Source organism: Anastrepha ludens, chromosome 3 (genome assembly GCF_028408465.1).
Source record: "Anastrepha ludens isolate Willacy chromosome 3, idAnaLude1.1, whole genome shotgun sequence".
NCBI classification, from domain to species: Eukaryota; Metazoa; Arthropoda; class Insecta; order Diptera; family Tephritidae; genus Anastrepha; species Anastrepha ludens.
The window spans coordinates 115,529,929-115,549,793 of NC_071499.1; the positions used below are offsets into that span (position 1 = coordinate 115,529,929).

General features: G+C 35.1%; 3 protein-coding genes across 4 annotated transcripts in view; 2 read left to right on the plus strand and 1 right to left on the minus strand.

Annotated features, from left to right (window-relative positions):
- Positions 1-4,428: 4,428 nt before the first annotated feature.
- On the minus strand, positions 4,429-11,989 carry LOC128858845 (RILP-like protein homolog). Its single transcript, XM_054095375.1, has 5 exons — positions 11,195-11,989; positions 10,826-11,134; positions 8,951-9,438; positions 8,562-8,657; positions 4,429-5,522 (listed from the first exon to the last, which is right to left on the minus strand). The coding sequence occupies exons 1-5, from the start codon at positions 11,498-11,500 to the stop codon at positions 5,417-5,419; spliced, it is 1,305 nt and encodes a 434-aa protein (XP_053951350.1). The 5' UTR covers positions 11,501-11,989; the 3' UTR covers positions 4,429-5,416.
- A 1,423-nt stretch (positions 11,990-13,412) lies between these two features.
- Positions 13,413-19,865, plus strand: part of LOC128858844 (zinc finger FYVE domain-containing protein 1-like) — a 42,616-nt gene continuing 36,163 nt past the window's right edge. For both annotated transcript variants that reach the window (XM_054095371.1, XM_054095374.1), the window contains exon 1: positions 13,413-13,934. In XM_054095371.1, the coding sequence (XP_053951346.1) occupies positions 13,866-13,934 (69 nt within the window). In that variant the 5' untranslated portion in view covers positions 13,413-13,865. The remainder of the gene's footprint in view (positions 13,935-19,865) is intronic.
- Positions 13,948-17,548, plus strand: LOC128858846 (tigger transposable element-derived protein 6-like). The gene is made up of 2 exons (XM_054095376.1): positions 13,948-16,365; positions 16,423-17,548. Exons 1-2 carry the CDS (start codon positions 15,765-15,767, stop codon positions 16,647-16,649), a joined length of 828 nt encoding a protein of 275 aa, XP_053951351.1. The 5' UTR covers positions 13,948-15,764; the 3' UTR covers positions 16,650-17,548.

Genomic DNA, 19,865 nt, shown 5'->3' on the forward strand with positions numbered 1-19,865 from the left:
GTGCTGCTGAGGCACTATAATTTGTGAATAAAATATGCAATTTGCGTTTGTATGAGTGAGTTTGTGTCAGAGCTTAAGTGCAACTGGCGAAGCGAAAAGTGCTTTCGGGATGGAGCTAAAAAAGGGATATTTTTCTTTTAACGCATTTTCATCAACTTTTCTGCTAAATTTAATTTTAATTCAACTTAGTTTATTATTATTTTCTGTTTCAACAAAATTACAGTTTTATGTTGTAAACTCCATTGTAGAGTTCGAGCTACTCGCTGATAGCAAAATGACTAAAAATTTGCTTAAAAGTTAATAGACATTTCAACAAATTAATTTGACGGAGCTTGCACGTTTTTAGGAGCACTTCAGTTTTTTGTTTTTTGCGTAAGCATAAATTGCGTTTTATTTAAAAGTAATTTTATAAATTCTTTTCTCTTCTTCTTGCTTAAACTTCGCCAGCTGTGCTCATAACATTTTTCGTTTTTTATTAAATTTTCATTTTCAATATTTTTTTTAGTATTTAAAATTTTTCTTTCAATTTTTCTGCTTGGAATTAACAATATTTTTTTTTTATTTAGTTTTCACATGCAAGCAATGCCTCTACTAAAAATATTTGAGATATCATGAGAACAGCTAGCATTGTTGTAATTCTAAATTGTACTAAATTTAAATTTTATGTTTTAATAGGTTTTTTGTTTTTATATTTTATGTTATCTTTTTGTATATTAATTATTAAAAAAAGAACAAATTAATTCAGAAAACAGTCATGCAACTTTTCTACTTTTCGAAAAAAAAAATTTTTCAGAAATATGCGTAAACTTGGAAGCGCTGCATAATAGGTCTGTTCCAGGGGAAATGCAGACAAAATTGTGCAACTAGGATATTCGACAACTCAAACTTTGAAAAACAAAAAAAAAATCCCTAATAAAGCTATCTTTTTATTCGTTGTTGAGTGTATCTTTAAACCTGTTAAGACACCACTTAGACGCAATCAAAGCGCTTTAAAGCTTTGGAAGACCATTTTTTGAAGGCCGACAACTTTTTGAACGAGCCTCGTATGGCCAAAAACTTTTTTTTATTTTTTAACAATGGATACAAAAATAAATAACTGAAAGCAAGAATAAAAAATCCTTTCTCGTTTCCGTTTTACACGCTTTTAAAGAAACACAAAAAAAACCATTTCTCAAAAATTATTCCGAATTTTTTGCTCTATTTTAGTACCGCGCAAATTCTTTTTCTGAGCCAACTGAAATAATTATAAGACCTAAAGCGCTTGTATTTAATTTAAAAGTGTAAAATATAATTTATTAAATTCAAATTATTATATTAAAAGTGGTTTTGATCGCTTCAACTCGTCCTCATATTTATGTTGCTGTTTTGGTTTAGAAACAAAAACTATGCCGCGCGTAAAAAATTTTCCTGAATTTGAAGAGGGGAAAAATATTAGCATATAGAAAAAGAGCCCTCTCGAGGCCTTACAATGCGAGAGATTGCTTCAAAATTAAAAAAAAAGCAAAACTGTGATTTTGCATTACTTCCATTTGAAAGAAAAGTACAGATGCATTGTCTTCGTATTTGCATTACTTGCATATGAAAGAAAAGTATAGATGTACAAGTGGTGGAAAGCCAAAACTTACCGCCACAGATGTGCGGGAAATCCTTAGGAAACGTTTAGCCATAAATAAATCAAATAGCCCTGTTCAAATTAAACCCAGCCTTAATTTGGAAGTTACTACCCGTCGTGTGGAACAAATTGTGCAAGAAGAATATGTAAAATAAGAGCCTAATGCCCGAATTCTGTAAGCAGTCTCAAGTCACTAATTGAGACTTTTCGTGGTGAAATTTGATTTTGAGACTAGTTGCAATTCAGTTAGCAATCTAACATCATTAGTCTAAAAAAAAAGTCACTAATTAGTGATCTACCTCTGAGCAGCTCACAAAACGAAAAATATGGAAGAGGAATTAATTATTTTATATGTATTGCAAAAAAAGCGCGAAAATGAAGCGAAGTAATATGTTTTGGGTAAAAATTTCTTAAGAACACGAATAATTGTGTGTTTATTGACGTTTTAGAAATATGCGTAGACGGATTTTGGCAAGTTTCCGCAGCACGGAAGACCCATTCCTTCTGTAAGAAGACGTTTTCAGGAGGTTTTTTAGATTCCCGAAATCCTTCTGCTGGAAACTTATTCAAGATCTCAAACCACTTGACAAGTTTGAGCACAGTTCCCAGCTCGTTCATTTCAACGGAATGTATATAGAGATGCAATTCAACATTTATCGCTTATTAATTTTGTTTGTCTCAATTGAATTGTTTATAAACCGATTCAGGTAAAAGGTTTATAAAACAGAAATTAAAAACGTTATTTTGTATGAGCTTAGTAATATTCATATTCTTTATGTTTTTGATGAAGAATTTCGCTTGATAAATGAATTTAAAAAATTCCAATCGATAAGTGAATTTTTGCTCAATGACTATCTCTAGCCGATACGTGCCATCAGCTGACTGTCTCTATTTATTTTCACCAAGATATTTGGTGAAATTCTTGTGACTTTCCCTTACTGAATAGCAAAATCGTCTTAAGTCACAAAAATAGTCACTAATTTATAATCTCAATTTTAGTGACTTGAGATGAGATTCGCTTACAGAATTCGGGCATAAACCGAAGTTAACCACACGACACAAACAGACCAGATTAGCAATGCAGAAAAGTACCAATTTTGGGAAAAAATTTTTTTTTAATTTTTTTTAACTTTTTTTTTGTGTTAAATTTTTTTAAATTTCCTTTTCTGTTAATTTTTTTTATTAAATTATTATTATTTTTTTTTTTAATTTATCATAAAAAAAGTTAAAAAATTTAAATTAATTTGAATTAATATAAAATAAAATTAGAATTTTTTAAAAAAAATTTTTTTTACGCTTTTTTTTTTAATTTTCTTTTCTGTTAATTAAAACTAAAATTAAATATTTTTTTTTTTTTACTTTTCTTTAATTTTTTTTTTACTTCTTTTATGTTAAATTTTTGTTTTCTATTAATTTTGTTTTTGTTAAATTTTTTTTTTTTTTAAGCTAATACGACACTAATTTGAGAGCACATTTTTCCATGTTTCAACAAACTCCACACTCAATTTCAGCGAAAATAAATTCGAGCCAAGCACAAGAAAAGAGGAGCGTCAAACACACTCACACACAGTTTTACTATATTAACAAACAGATAATTTAAAGAAAATTTTAAGACAATTTGATCATATCCTGAATGCCTTTACATATTACAATTAAATACTGTTAACAAAAAAATTGTGGTATTAAAAAAATTCTAAAAAATATATTAATGTAAAATGGGGGGAAAAATTATTTAATACTATATTAGCACAATAAATTAGAAAACGATGATTTAAATTTAATCATTTAAAGGATTTAGCGTTTTTTATTTATTAATATTTTTTTTCTTTCAAAATCTTTCATCAAATATGTTTTGTGAACAGACCTATGCTATATTCAATTTAGTTCAATTCAGTGTTAAGGCTAAATGCTCTTTTATAAGTTAATTGGCATACAAAGTACGTGGAATGTTTTTGTGGAAGCGGGCGTGCTAATAGGTGCCTCCTAGAGCTAAACATTTTTGTTTTCTTATTCTCTTCTGATAAAGCACATCACAGTAAAACTGCCTAAATTCAAAATAAATTTTTAAGTAAAACATAGTACTAAGCTAGCTAGAAGTTTTCTATGTATCTCACGGCAAAGCAGTGCTCAGTTTATGCCGTGAAAACACCACGCAACATGATGTCAGCAAGATTGTAGTAAGCCGCTACCACATCAACAATGCCAGCAACATTGTAGTAAACCGCTACAACATCAACAATGCCAGCAACATTTTTTCACACCAATTTAAAATTTAAATGTCATTTAAAGTTGAGCAGAAACTGTCCGGTTTTGCGAGTGAAGTGCCTGAGTTCGCATACCCCGCAGATATGGCATTTTTAAGCGAAAAGTATTCGCAAAGAGTGTAAGTAAATCTTATTTATATATTTTTTGTGTCAATATATGCATGTATATATGTAATAATTTGTTTAAAAAGACGTTTCTTACCAAAATTTGCCAATTGTTTCTCGGGCGATACCCATAAATTTTACATTTCTACTCATTTGACAATCAGTGTTGCCAGCAATATTCCACGGCAAATCAAATGCATGTTGCCAGCAACATTTCACAGCACAGGTCTGTCACTTCAGCAGCCTTCCCCGTATATGAATGGGGTATGTTTATGCCACTACAACAAAAATCACGGGCGTGTTATGTAGAAAGCGCTTTTTTTCTGAATAGGTTGCTTTACTGTTAGTTTTCCCAATTTAATAAGCATTAGTGCAATTTAGAATAAAATTTCGATCTTTGGTGTAATTACAATTATTTAGTGCACACAAATTTTGATAATGGCGACATATTTGCATGGTTTTTTTTATTTCACTTTGTTTTTCTTTTTATTGTGTTCGAGACATTCGAAAAAACAGTTTAGCACCTCACAAAATAATATAAAAAATAAATTACGAAATATTAAATAATACATATGTACGTGTTAGCACGCATAGGTGTGTACATATATATGTATGTGTGCTTAGACTTAATAGCATAAATAGCAAAATTGTGTATAAGACAATAAAGATATTTGCATGTATATAAAATAGAAAACACCTATAAACATATTTGGCTTTAATTTATGTATATTAAGGCGCGATAAATGAACAAAACATAAATACAATATCTAATTGTGTAACATTTAGGAGTGTTAATGCCCTTATTGCAGCAAAACAAAAACATAGTTTAAAAATGTTTTAAACTTTCTAAAAAAAAAATAATAATTAAACCTAATTTTAAGTTATAAGGCTGCCTAACCTTCACACGGCTGACTAACCTTTGTTTTGCTTGCTCACATTTTTTTTACTTTTTCAATAAATCTTTAAGCACAAAAGTGCGCTATAGTAGCCTAAATAATACCATTTTGAACAATAGACGTCACTCTTTCGCTAAACTTCTCAAATTTTACATTTTTCACATAAGCCGGCAACAATATTCCAATCGTTAACCACATTTTTCTTGTACTCCAAGTTTTTAATTAACTCACGAGCCATTTTACACATTAAAATATTTCTTAACAGCCATCAAAACTTTTACGAATGCCATTACAATATCTCAGAACATCACAAATTTTCAAAACATAAGCATAGCATAAAAAAAATGTTCATTTATCGCCCTTTTTGTGTTAATATTAACGCATTCACATATTTTATACTCTTCTTTTTACAATGTAGAGTTATTTTGCTGCAAAGGAATGTTTTTCATTTCCACATTTTTTTCTCTCAATTTGCGCCAACTCACTCCTTTTACAAAAACAACAGTTGCAGCACTCCTACAAAACATTTGCACAGCAATTTACTTAACATCTCCATTGCCAGGTGTGGCGGAGAGCGCCATTTTCGATAGCGTAGCCAAGGAACGTTTGGAAGTATCCGAAGTGTCGGAAAACAGGCGGCGGAAGCTGGAAAGAAATTCATTGTTTAATAAAAATATTATTAGTGATTTGAATTTAAAATACACATATGAATTAAAATTTAACTTTATAACGGTTGGTGCATGACTACCATTCGGAAGAGCACAGGTTCGAAACATCAATTGATAGAAAACAGATTTTTCTAAAAGCGATCGCTCCTTGGCACACAATGACAACAAGCCGAGTGCATACATATGTGCCATAAAAAAAAAACTCATCATAAAAAAATTCTGCCATTCAAGTTCGGCGTAAAACTCTAGGTTCCTCAATTTGTGGAAAACTTCAAAAAGAACACCACAAATAGAGGAAGAGCTCAACCAAACACCCAAACACGGTTTTTTGCTCACAGCTACACCTACGTACTAAACACCTCTTCACAATCTACCACTCTCCACGCGGAAATACCGAAAAGGTATTACCTCATGGAAGTGGTTAGCTCATAAGCTGCTAGTTATTACGTCTACAAAGCTCCGCGCGTCTTAAATCATCGTAAATATGTGCTGCATGCGCGCAAATTCGCTTCCAGTTGTCACCCAATTTCAGCATAAAATCTGTAATATTTTCTCCGTTTAATATGTTACATGTTTCGGGAGCATAGCGTGGGCATTGGAACAAGACGTGATCAACGTCATCTTCCCTCTCCGTGCAGATTGTGCAGTTTGGGGGACTATCATGGCCGAATCTATGGAGGTATTTTCGAAATACCTTGTGCTTTGAAGAAACTATTTCCCAGTTCCCTTATTAAACTTCACATAGAGCTTGGTTGGACTGAGCGTATGTGCCTTTCTTCTGGCTGAAAATGGCCGCGATGTCTCAACCTTCACCGCGTCAAAGCACTGCATTCAAGAAGAAGGTGCATTGGAGTCTCCTAGGTTTGGTGGCAAAAACAACTAGAGTCAGTGGACCATATCCCGATCATGTGCAGACGACTACGCAGTCTGCAGTGACCTTGTTATACCCTCCTAGTAAGGATTTCACCTAGCGTAGTCCCATAGTTTGGTGCCAGCAAACCTAGTTTAGTCCTAGCTCTTCACTCATAAACTTCTCCTTGATGGTGTGTTGTCCCATATCTTCTCTCGCCAATGCACCCCGCTATTTCGTTCTCAGTTATACCTCTGTGTTCAGACACTCAAATTTGCCGGATGCGGTTGCGCGTTCCTAACAGATTAAGTTTCTCGATACACTCAAGGACCAGTGAAGACTTGATCTCACAGGACGATAGGGCCATGAGTGCCGCCTGACTGTCGCTCAGAATGACAATTCGCTAATTTCTCTCTAAGTTTATCTTTGTACATATACAGATGGCGTACATCTCCGCTTGGAAAACTACATATCGGCACAGAGCGCTTGGTTCTGGGGACGTAAATTCCAGCGCCCCAAAAGGGTTTTCAAACCATTTGTGTACCAGTGGAGGGTACACTCCTGTAGTTTCTTTTCAAATGCAGGTCTACTCCTGTTCAACTTATCGTTTGGTTCAATTCTGAACTTCTTTTCGAAATTGGTGACTTAAGTGATGACTGTAGTGACTCTCAGCGCACCAGCGACCGGTCCATATGCCAACATTGGTCTTATTATAGTGATGTACAGGATTTTATTGAAAAGTAATGAGCCTTCCCGCGCGGAGCGTCTGCCAAGCGATCAACCGAATCGGCTGGTGGGGGAAATTGATCGTTGGACCTTTCCCTTCCACTAGAAACCAGTCCCAGTTCGCTGGCAACAGCGGTGCAGTCAACATCGCTCCGCGCGTGAAAGCTGTTTTAAAAGTGTGTTAGGATTTTGCAGTGGCGAAAATGCAGCGATCATCTTTTTCGACTCTCGAGGCATCGTCCACAAGGAGTTTGTACCTCCAAGAAGCACTGTAAACGCGGCATTTTACAAAGAAGTGCTCCTTCGGCTGAAAAACCGCGTCGCCCGGGTTCGGCCCGACCTCGTCAACAATTGGACTCTCCATCACGACACTGCGCCGGCGCACACTGCCTTCCTCTTCACCTCTGCATTGGCCAAGATAGGGGTTCCGGTGCTTCCCCACCCTCCCTACAGCCCAGCCTGTCCCCTCCGGACTTCTTGTTCCCGCGCCTGAAACGAAAGCTGAAGGGGAGGCGTTTCGACTCCATCGAGGCGACCCAAAAAAACTGTGACAGCCGAATTGAACGCGATTCCGGCGGATGAGTTTAAAAAATGTTTCCTGTAGTGGAAGGACCGCTACCAGCGGTATATTGACGCTCAAGGGTCCTATTTTGAAGAATATTAGTTGTATAAGCCAAAAGGTTTAATAAAACTGCTTAAAAAAATTAAGCTCATTACTTTTCAATCAAACCCTGTACATCCATCTCATGATTCTTAGGCTACAACCCCAGGATTTTCCTGCTAGACATTTGCAGATCATGAGAGCCTTTGTAGCTTTGGACAAGGTGGCATCAGCATGCCTCTTCCAACTAAGCTTAGCATCCAGGACAAGGACAAAATGTTTAACTTCGCTGACCAAACCAACAGCAACCCAGTCAATGCAGATCTCTTTCATTCCTGGTAAAACTCTCTACCTGGTGAAAGGAATGATGACTGTTTTAGACGCGTTTGCATGGGTATTAGCCCATGCGTTCATCTATTTTCAGTGATCTGTTCCACCAGTCTTGCCAGTGGCCGATCGAACGATGCTTTTCATTTTCTGCAATATCTTTGCGCCTTGCTCTACCGGCGTGTTCTGATAGCTTAACACCCGTATACACTCTCTGCATTTCTTTCGCCAAAATGTCTACGGCGACTAGTCATGCAATAACGAAGGAAGCGTTATCCGAAATTGTACAGAAGCCGCAGTTAGTCCGCAAAGTGCTTTGTTTAGATAGACGGCTATCAGTTTTTTTGTGTAGCTATTTATGTTCAATGCATCAGCTCAGATCGGTGCGGCATACAAAAACATGCCGGACCATCGCTTTACCTCAATATACTGTACATATACATGCTTTTGCTTGCATTTAACTTGGCATCTATTAAAGCCAAACCACTTCTCTTTATACAACAGTTACTCACAATTTGCGTATGCCCGATTCACTGCTCTTCTTCCAAGGAGCATCGTCTGGCTCGTAAGGTAAAGGCCCTTGTACGGGTGCATCATGGTCAGGTGGCCTGCAAAAGGTAAACGAACAAAAGTTACACGATAGATGGCTGAGCACATATAATATAAGGCCAATAAAAAACTTTTTAAAAAGCAAAATTCAAAACAACAATGAAAAAAATGTAAACAAATGTAAAGAAACTTAAAGAAATATAAAGAAAACAGCTTTAATTCGCACTAGCATTGTAAGGCACAATACGGGTAGCTACACTCGCCAACACTCAAGCGTAACCTACTCAACCCACACAGCAAAGTAAACTAAACGCCTCGTCACCCTACAAACTATTATCTGATTGTTACTCACGTGCCGCACTCTGCCTCATGCGCTTCCTGTGATTCATCATCAACCTCATCATCTTCGTCATCATAATCATACGAACTTGAATCCCCACCACCACCACCACCACCGGCACCATTGTTGCTGCCTCCCCCACACGCTGCTGTCACTTTTGCATTATTGGGTTTGAGTGCCTTCAACTCTTCGGTTAAATTGTCAACTGTACTGATTAATTCGTCGCGCTCACAAATTAACTCCTTCAACTGTAGAGTTGTGTACCGCGGACGATTCGGATCGTTCGGGTCCTCGCTGCATGACTTTACCAAATCCTCATTCTCCTTTTCGGCCAGCCCAAGTTGCTTGCGTAATTGATTAATGTCGCGGTATTGGTCTTGCAGTTGGGCGAGAAAATCGGCGCGCTCCTCACACAACGTTTTCACCTGAGACTGCAACATTTTGCGCCGACGATGCGCATCTCGCCCGGACGACTTTAACCGATCTATCTGTATGTGTAGCTGTAAAGAAATCAAAGCAAGCAGCAAGAATACCAAATAAATATAATAAATTGCAAAGGTAGTGGGAGTACAGGGTATGTAAAAAAGAGTCATGAAGTGCCAGGATATGCAAGGGTAAGGAAAAAAACAAATGCCCACACATTTAAGAATCCAATTATGGTGCGGAAAAAGTTTTTCAAGTTAAGACTTCGTTGATGCTGCTGCACTGGCAGCTGCATATAATTGGCAACAAGTTGATTAAATTAGCAAAAGTTAACGAGCGTTAAATACACTTTATGATGACCTGAATAATGGGAAAAGTCGCCAAACTGCGTTGTGGCATAGCAGCGGAGACTAATTAATTTTTAGCAAAGTTTGAAGAGTTGTGGAAACACAAAAATGTGAAGGAATTGAGCGGGCGAAAAATGTAATAGGCTACAAAATTTGCTTTAATTGATTAAAGTTTTTAGTTACAAGTTAGCAACGAACCATATTCATGTTAAGGTATTTTTTTCAACAGTGTGCGACTGGCGTTGAGACCTAAATATATATGTATACAAGCAAAGCCCATTATATGAAATATAAATTTCTACTTAAGTCATTGTCTTATTCTAACTTTGAAAAAGATAGTAAAATTCCCATTTTGCAATGCACACGTATTTGTGTACTCCATAACAAAACTTATCTTCAGGCGCTTTTTGTTAAGAGGTTAGGGGTAGTCAGAATTTTCAAAAAATTTAATTTTTGTTTGCATTTTCTTAAAGAACAATATCTTAAAAATATTGTGTGAAAATTTGAAGTGAATTCGACAAATACAATACTTTTCGAGTTATTCAACAATTAACAGAGGGCACTCGGGCAAAAACATACAAAAACAAAAACTTTAAATGAGTTTTTCTTAAAACTATGTTTTTTTGAACTGGTGATCACCGCTCTACTAGATTTCAAAAAAAATTATACTGCTTTTGAAAAAAACATAAAAAACTCGTGCCTGATAGGATTTTTTTTTGCCAAAAATATCGATGTTTTTTAACAATTAGTTGTCGATTTTTTCTCGAAAATCTGAAAAATATTTCCTGTCTATTAATAAAACTAATTTGTGATGATCACCGTAAGTGAGGTATGAGATTCTTAAAATGATCAGAGACTACAGGAGCAGCAATCAAAGATGTGTTAGCTGATGCTTCATTGAGTGTTAACACTTTCCGTTGCGAAGTTCTTGTGATTGTGCACAAATTTTAATATGGATTTTTATAACCTCAATTATGGAAATAATTTTTATTTGAAAATTGTTGTACTTCCTTGCATTTTTTGGTGATTAGCCAGTAATTTTATATTGCTACCGCTTAAAATTAATTTAAATCCTCGCTCTTAATATTGCACCCTTTATTTCCAACAACAAACTTACATTCTCGATTTCTCCATATTTTTCCTGCAACTCGTGTTCCTTCAGTTTCAACTCGTCACGCTGTTTATAAATTTGTTCCTTTAATCGCTGCAGTACTTGAGTGTCCGTGAGCGCACTATTCAGTTCATTATTCGTTATACTAATAATACTTTCGGTTAGACTGGCACCTAGGCCCGATGACTGAGCCGAAGAGGATTGCAAATCTTGCGTCTGCTTGACGAGCCGCTTATTTTCATCTTGCAGAGTCTGTACCACTTCAACCAATTCATTGGTTTCGGTACGCCATTGTTCTTCAAGCACTTCCATTTCCTGTAAGCATAAAATAAATTATATAAATATGTTTATTCAAATTGTTCCACCATTGTTTACCCTTTCAAATCGCCTACGATATTCGGCTTTTTCTGATTTTTCACTTTCAAGTTGTGCAATTTTTTCTCGCAATTCCTGTATAGTAGCATTTTCCCTCTCATTCTTGGTTGCCAGTGCCTCAAGCAGCTCCAGCGTATTGATGATCTTCGGCATGATTCCCGTAACTGCATCGGGTCCGTAACGATCAATAATTCTTTCATACTCCTTGCCAATATCCGATGCTAAATCGTAAACATCAACAACGGCGATGTCATCGATGGCATCCAGCACCATTTCGCCCATTTCATTGATGTGAAAACCGGGCATGTAGTTTTAAACTTGATAGAATATTCCCCACACACGAATCAATTGAAAGTTGTATACCAAATAAAAAATAAAAATAGGAAATATTTTCGGTTTGAGATGTTCGCTTGCTCTATGCGACCGTTGCGCCTACAGCAAAATCCGCCTTGTCCGAGTTTTTTATATCTAAGGACGACTTTTATTGCGCGTGAACTTTTCAGCAGTAACAATTTTAATCTCTGCCAATGCACTACCGATACTACGCTGAGCCTACACTCGGAGCGCTATGGCGATATTCCTTTTATTAATCAATTATTTTGAGGAGTATACACAAAACTTTTTTATTATAATTTATAAGCGTTTAAAAACTGAATTTCCGCACTGTAATATAGATTTCACGATTTTTCTATATAAATATGTTCACTAAAAATTAGTTATATCTATAAGTGTTGAGTCCTCGCAGCAGCTGAAAATGTTTGACTACTCCTTTTTACAGTATTCGAAAAAATCGCATGAGTAATCTTTTTAGATCACAGATGACGACACACAGAGTTGCACTTGATAGTTGATATATACAATGAAAAATTATGAAAATATATTATATATATTATATTATATTATATAATTATAATATAAAATGTTTAGTATTTAGCTTACTATTTCAGGATATATTTAAAAAGAAATGTTGCTAACTATTTAGTTTCTTAAATTTTTTTTGTATTCTACTTCAATATATTATAGCGGTATTCACAACTAGCAGTTTGACTTTTTCCGAAGAACGATAGATTACAAGATTTCGCCTTCCGCATTCGCTGCGACTTCATCGCTGCGAATATACAAACGAAAGCAAGGGAAATTACTTGTTTGTGACGAGGAAAAGAAAGCGAAAGCAATACAAACAGTCAAACACAAGAAATTATACACAATCACACTTTCTTGTCACAGCGTAATCGACAAAAAACACAAAAGAAACTCCATTTAGAGGTATTTTTATAATACGTGGTTTCACAGTTGAGAACGTAGAACTTCATTTTTATCAGTTTGCTTAATTTACTATTCCTAAATCTTAAAGTCATTTGATTGCTTTTATGGGGTCACTCAATTGTCAAATTCACCATACGCAAATCATCGATTTGCGGAAGGCGCCACCTTTTATATTCTCTACATCGTGTTGTGATTTGGAGCTTGTAATGTGAAAGCACTCTTCATCTGTGTTGTTGCTTTGTTCGTTTTTTCACACTTTCATTGCAATTTTGATATACAAACCAACAAATTTTATAAACAAAATGTATGTAAATCAATGATGATAGAGTACGAGGCTGCGCCTTCCGTCCATGTGTCGTTAGGCTTCATGAATAAACAAACAATCGGAAGCGTTATTACTTGTTTGTGAAGAGGAAGAGCAGGCGAAATCAATAGGAACTACCAAACACAAGAAATTTTACATGCACACGCGCTCATTCTTGCCGCGGGATCATGCATATAAATATGCAAAAAACTATATTAGGAGACTTTATATTCACTCGTGCCTTCACAATTTAAAACTCACAAATCACAATATTACCAAGCCATTCATTGAATTTCCGCAAACATGTAATGTCTCCGCCTTGTGTTTCCTTTGTATTGGAAAGGAGCCTGACGTCAGATTTTCCGAACTCGTAAATAAATAAAGTAAGTGTTTCGAGAAAACGACACCTTCTGTATTCAATTCGCCTTGTTGTGATTTGTGGTTTTGAATGTTAAAATGCCCGGCTTCTTTGTTGGCGCTTTGTTTGTTTGCTAACATTTTCATTGAAATTTTTGTATTTAAAGCAACAAATTTTTAAAAACAAAATACATGTAAATTTTGTTGTTCTACCGAAGTCACATTCTATGAATTCGCCTTGCTCTGACCGTACGCCTGACAGAGAACGTACGTTATCTTGTTGCAATATTGTCTGATTTGTTTTCTTCTTTGGTTTGCCTGTTTTAGTCGAGTGAAAATTTTTTAGCTCCTCTTAAAACTATCAATTCTAATTAGAAAAGTCATTGATAAAAAAAAACAACTTGTGATTCGTGACAAAAGCAAATCAATTAAAATAAATGTTGAATAATTTGTGCTTTTTACAAACATTAAGGCGTGGTAGAGCAAATAACAGGAAATAGCTGGAAAAGCGGTGCTACGCGATCCCATTGTCTTTGTCTTGACATTCGTGGAATCTCATTAGCTGAAAACAAAGCAAGTTTTCTGACTGCATATAACCAATCGCCAGCGACGCGGCGTTAAGTTTTATATTCCTTTTTTAAATCCTGTAGGCCAAGTTAGAACTGCTGTAAACAAAACGTGCTTCATAGTCTGTGAGTGTTGTTTTTTTTGTTTTTGTTTTTCTACATATTAAACGTGTGAAAAATGTTCAATAAGAATTTATCGGTGAATTCGGCCATTATGGAAGCATTAGAAACGCCGCCTGGAATCGAGGTATTTATCAAAATAGATTATTTCTCAATTAACCAATAATATGTATTGCGTATGTACACAAGGTGCACTGGGTACCAATTCAATTGCTTTAGAGAATAGGTCGTATGAGAAAAACAAAAACTAAACGTGCGCAGCAAATTGCGTATCAGAAATAAACCATTAATATAGTAAAAAGCTGCGATATTAATTTTTAATTCCATAAAAGAAAAACCATAAATATTACATGCTTTGTGATAAGTGAGCCGTATATAAACCACTAGCTGCGCTGATAACGCAGCGGCTTTGACTAGTAAATTGCACGCTACTACAAAACTTACGGTAGAAAGAACAAGAAGATGAGCACGCATGCTGAAAGGAGGTGTGTCACGTAACTTCATACGTTTTATACATCACGTTCGTAAACTGTGCTGATAGCGGAGGATTTGCCTCCTTTGATTTCTAGTTTTCTTACTATAAGAAGAATGCAGTTTTGTGCACTTGATAACCTTCTAGCTTGCACTGTCAATTAATATTGATTATTAAAAACACATAGATTCTCTGGGCGCAATACATTGCGAGAGTACATACAGCACGTGTATTTAAATAATGTGACCAACCTTCTTAATAAAAACAAAGGCATATTTATTTTGTTTTACAAATATATATATGCACATACTCGTATATCAATTTCCATAAAAGTCGCACACATTTACGTCAACGTTGGCACCTGAGTAAATTACCTTTTATGTTAATTTGGTATAAATATTTGCTAAATTTATAGTACAGTCGAACTTCTCTACAGTGAACTTCCATATAATGAAGCTCTCCTTATAATGAACTGGTTTCGAAGACACTGCTTTTTCGTTCTACTTTCGGTGTATTTTTGTCTCCTTATAATGAATTTCTATATAGTGAAGTTTTCTATATAATGAACAAATTTTACAGCTGGAAATTCAAGCGTCCTAAGTTTTTGTCTCCATATAGTGAATTTTTTCAAAAGTTTTGTGTTGCAAAAAATTACAGTTAGATGTGGACAAACTGTAATGAGGGGAATCCCAAAATTAAAACAGAAAAAGCTGAGCTATTACAGTTTTATTCAGTGATTGAAGTTAAAATGACGCATCGAAGCAGCATTTCGCTTGAAGAAAAGTTATTAATGATTAACAAAGTTAATGAAGGAAAGAAAAAAAAAAAAATATTGCCAATGAATTCGGAGTTCTTCCCAGCACTTTATCAAATATTTTAAAAAATAAGGAAGTGATTTTAAAAAATGCGGAGGATTTGGCAGTAAATACCAAACGCAAAAGACTTCGACCTTGTCATTTTGAGGATATTGACGAAGCAATGCTGAAATGGTTACTCGTTGCACGTGGTAAGAATCTCCCTTTATGTGGACCATTATTGAAGCAAAAGGCCAAAGATTTTGCGGAAGCACTAGGACACCACGAATTTGAGGCAAGTACAGGTTGGTTAGACAAGTTCAAAAGTCGGCATGGCGTTATTCAAAAGACATTATGTGGGGAAAGTGCTGACGCCAACATAGAAAACCGTGATGAATGGGTAACGAACGTCTTACCGAAATTCATTGAAAATTACAACATTAACGACATTTTTAATGCCGACGAGACTGCTTTGTTTTTCAAATGCTTGCCAACTAAAACACTGGCATTCAAAAATTAAAAATGCTTTGGTGGGAAGCAAAGCAAGGAGAGAATAACTGTCCTGGTGGGAAGCAATATGACTGGATCAGAAAAGCTAAAATTGCTGGTAATCGGAAAGGCCAAAAATCCGAGGTGATTCAAGGGAATAAAATCTTTAGGTGTCGATTATGAGTTTAACAAAAAAGCATGGATGACCAGTGAGATTTTTACGAAATGGATTGTAAAACTCGACAAAAAATTTTGTGATCAAAACAGAAAGGTGTTGTTTTTTGTTGATAACTGCACTGCCCACCCTAAAGATGTAAGAGACAAGTTGAGAAACATTCATCTCGCTTATTTTCCTCCCAACATGACTTCGTTACTGCAACCAATGGACCAAGGCATTCTCTACAATATGAAACAACATTACAGAAAACGAATTTTAATGAATATATTGACTCAAGTGGATGAGGGAAATTCTGTTATGGCCATAGACTTGCTGCAAGCAGTTCGAAATCTTAGCAATGTATGGAATGTCTATGTTAAACCAGAAACAATTGCCAACTGTTTTAAAAAGGCTGGATTTTCAAAAGATGCTATGCAGATTCCATTTGAGCATTGGGCTGAAGAGGACCTTCTTTCAATATCAGATTTGGCTGCTTTACAGTCTTCATTTAAAAAAGTAGCAAATATCGAAGCATCGTTTGATGACTACGTAAATGTTGATAATGGTGTGCAGACTTCGGACAACCCATCCGAAGAAGATATTCTCAACAGCATTTTTGAAAGTCGCGGAGTTCCAGCTGAACCTGGTAAGCATTTATCTTTTTATAGTCAAACAAAAATTTAATATGTAAATATTATTTCAGATAACGATGAACACGATTTGACCGTTGAAAAATTGGCAGAAACTGAGGAGGCATTACCTACGTTGATACAAGCTGCTTCATCCATTAGCGTAATTAGAACCTTTGTGGAAATGAGGAGTGACGTGCCGATTAATGTTTTCAACTCTCTACATGATTTGGAAGCTTTTATTGAAAATGAAAAATGGAAGGCTGTAATTCAAACCAAACTCACTGATTATTTTAAATAAAATTACATAAAAAATCAATGTTTCTTTATAATGAAGTTTCTATATAGTGAAGTGATTTTCAGGTCCCGTGCGAATTCACTATATGGAAGTTCGACTGTATTTGTATGTAACAGAGTACTCCACCATGGTTGGATTGAGTAGGGCCTGTTGAAGAAAAATCACGCATTCTGCAATATCAAATACTTCACATGTAACAATAAAAAAAAGTTAAATCACATTAAAAATATTAATATAAAAAAAACAAAGATTAGTCGTGTTTAATAACACAAAAATTCTTATTAGAAATTCGTAATATTTTCAAGTATCTAAGCGTTCGTTAACGCCGAAAAATTATCCACTACTCAAAAATTGAGAGGTTATCTATGATTGTGAGAGCGAAGTGACAGTTTGATGCCAGAGAAACGCTTATTTTATGCTATAGAAGTTTTAGCCTACAAAAATAGTCCGTCACGATAAAATTTGATCTGCAAGCATACGATTGAACTTTTTGTAAACAAACAAATGAAGTTTTTATGGAATTTCATATTTTGTGCTCATCTGTCTTGCGCTGGTTTTCAAATGGGGGTTTATAGTTAGAAGCGATAAAGGGGAAAATGTATCAACAAGAAACCTGAGTATATAAAGTATATTTGTGGTAATTTTTTTGGGCAACTCAAAAATTTACAAGCCAACCCAGCTTATAGTCTTCTTCTACCGGTTTTTGCAAGTGATGGCCAATTTTCCGTAACTTTTTTGCTTTTTCTTTATTCTCTTGGGAGAGAATTTTCACTTACGCTTTTGATTTTGATTGGTAGATGGTGGTGGCTAATTTTGTTGTCGAACATAACTATCGGGTGCTTTTTTAGCTGCGTGAGATCTATCGACATGAATAACTATTGTTTCATAGCTGAAAATGGCAAACTGTGTTCACATTTCTGTTTAGTAAGGTTCGGCAAGTCATCATGAATCGAACAATGATTTTGAATTGTGGAAATTTACTTTGAACAAAAAAAAAATCTGTTCTCGCAGTTCATAGAGCTTAGGCGGCATCATCGGTTCTTATTGATTTCGAAATGAGGAAGGAGTTGCCGTTACGGTGAATGGCGAGCGCTATCGAGCCATGCTGACTAAATTTTTATTTCCAAAAATTAATCAGCTAAACATCGACGACATTTGGTTCCAACAACAATGGCCCAACTTGCCACACAGCGCGCTTATTAATCGATTTATTGTAATATTCAAGCCACCATTGACGCCATGCGGCCGGTTTTATTGGAAAAAGTAGTCGAAATATTGGACTGATCGAATGGACCATGTAACTCGTAATAGCCTAGGCAGACATATGCCAGATATCATATCCAAAAAGTAAATACCATGAAATTATCTACCAGATTATGATAAAAAAAGATACATTACCATGGCAGCCGGTTCTACGTTACCGGAATGACTCTGGTTTTTTTCGACCAAGGGCCCTGTCTAATGAACCGTATAATACAAATATTTCTGTTCTGCATTATCGCTTTAAGTTCTCAAGCTTTTAAAAAACTCCCGATATTATTATACGCTCTACTTCGTTACTACCATGATGCAAAGAATAATGAGATGGCGCCCATCGTGGTCCCGTTACTTTGCGCTCAGCGAATTTGACAACCAGTTACGTGATTTTAGCTCCAGTATAGCCAGATTACCATTTTCGTAACTTGATTTAGCATTTTTTTTTTTTATTTTTATTATTTTTTGTCTCGGAGTTTTAGTTCATTCCACATGACATTTTTCTAGCCTATTCTAATTAAAAGTAATGTTTATAATTTTGTAAAATATACATTTTTTAATAATTATTTAAATAATTCACTCAGTTTTATTTAGCTTTACTTTTTTTTAACATCTGGTGGCATTGCCCGTGATTGCCGGTGTTGTTGGTGTTCTTCTGCTTTCAGCAGTAAAATCTCTCTCTCGCTACTGCAGAGTTGCCTAGCTTTGGATATAAAAACGCACTAAATGCCCATTTAAAGAAAATAAAACACGAAATTTTTATTGTGTTACTTAAAGAACTTTGTATGCGTGCAAATTGTCTGTAGAATGTGCGTTTTTTTTGTTAAGCGAGACTCTTTTATTAAGGGAACGACTTTTTTGCTATATTCGAAGTTATGTAACTAGATAACGTACTCTTTTTGTAAAAATGTCAGTATGGTTGCTCTAGTATTTTCTGGTATTTTGTTGCTTATTTTTACTATGAATACACCTCTTGAAGCTCTATGTCTCACTAAGGATTGATGACCGGAAGAAACGATTACACCTCTATGGTTTTAATTCGCATTCAATAAATTCAAAGGCTTTTTAAAATGTGTAAAAAGGTTTTCAATCTTAAGAAGAGTTGAGAGCGGGGCATTTAATATTTTTGCATAGCCTTAAATGGAGCCAAAAATTAAATTTGCACTTTCAAATTATCAAATTTTATAGGAGTAAAAAAATTTTCATTAGCACTAAAATCTTCTCAGAGTGGCCTTTTTTAAACTTCTTTTGTATAATAATACAGTTTTTTTTTTTAACCTAAAGTTTCGCTAGCCTTAAATTAAAAACAAAAAGAAACAAACACCAAACGTAAAAATTGTCGCATTTTCGGTATAAAAAAGCACTAAATTTATTGCGAAGAGCAAATGGTTGGCAATACTGCACAACTCAGCAAACGTGACGTCACGTACGCTCTGATGGGCGCAATCTTGTTTCTATCATTCTTGGTTACTACCAATGTATTACGTATGTTTGTACAGCTGTTGACAGCTAATTAGAAACGACACTTATTTCAAAATAAATTTTCCATTTTCCTTTTAAACACGTATTTTCATAACTTTTTGCCAATTTTATTTAAACATATGATAAACTTAAAAACTAGTGGAAAACAATTTAATCGCAATTCTTTATTAAATATATTTTTTTTTTTAAAGCATGTGAAATGCACGATTTGGATAGGGCAACTAATTAGAAACAGTAATGTATTATCAGATCAACATAAAGATTACGTTAGTATTTGGTTCCATAACCCTTTTGCTTTGCGCATTGATGTAATGAGATTCTGACAGCGCGCCACAGGTATTGCTTGCCATGCCGTTTTTACTTCGGCAAAAAGGACATCCATATTTGGGATATTTTTTTCACTCACGGCATTTTTAGCGTCACCCCAGAGATGCTCTATTGGGTTTAAGTCCGGACTGGATGATGGCCATTCCAAAAGATTGA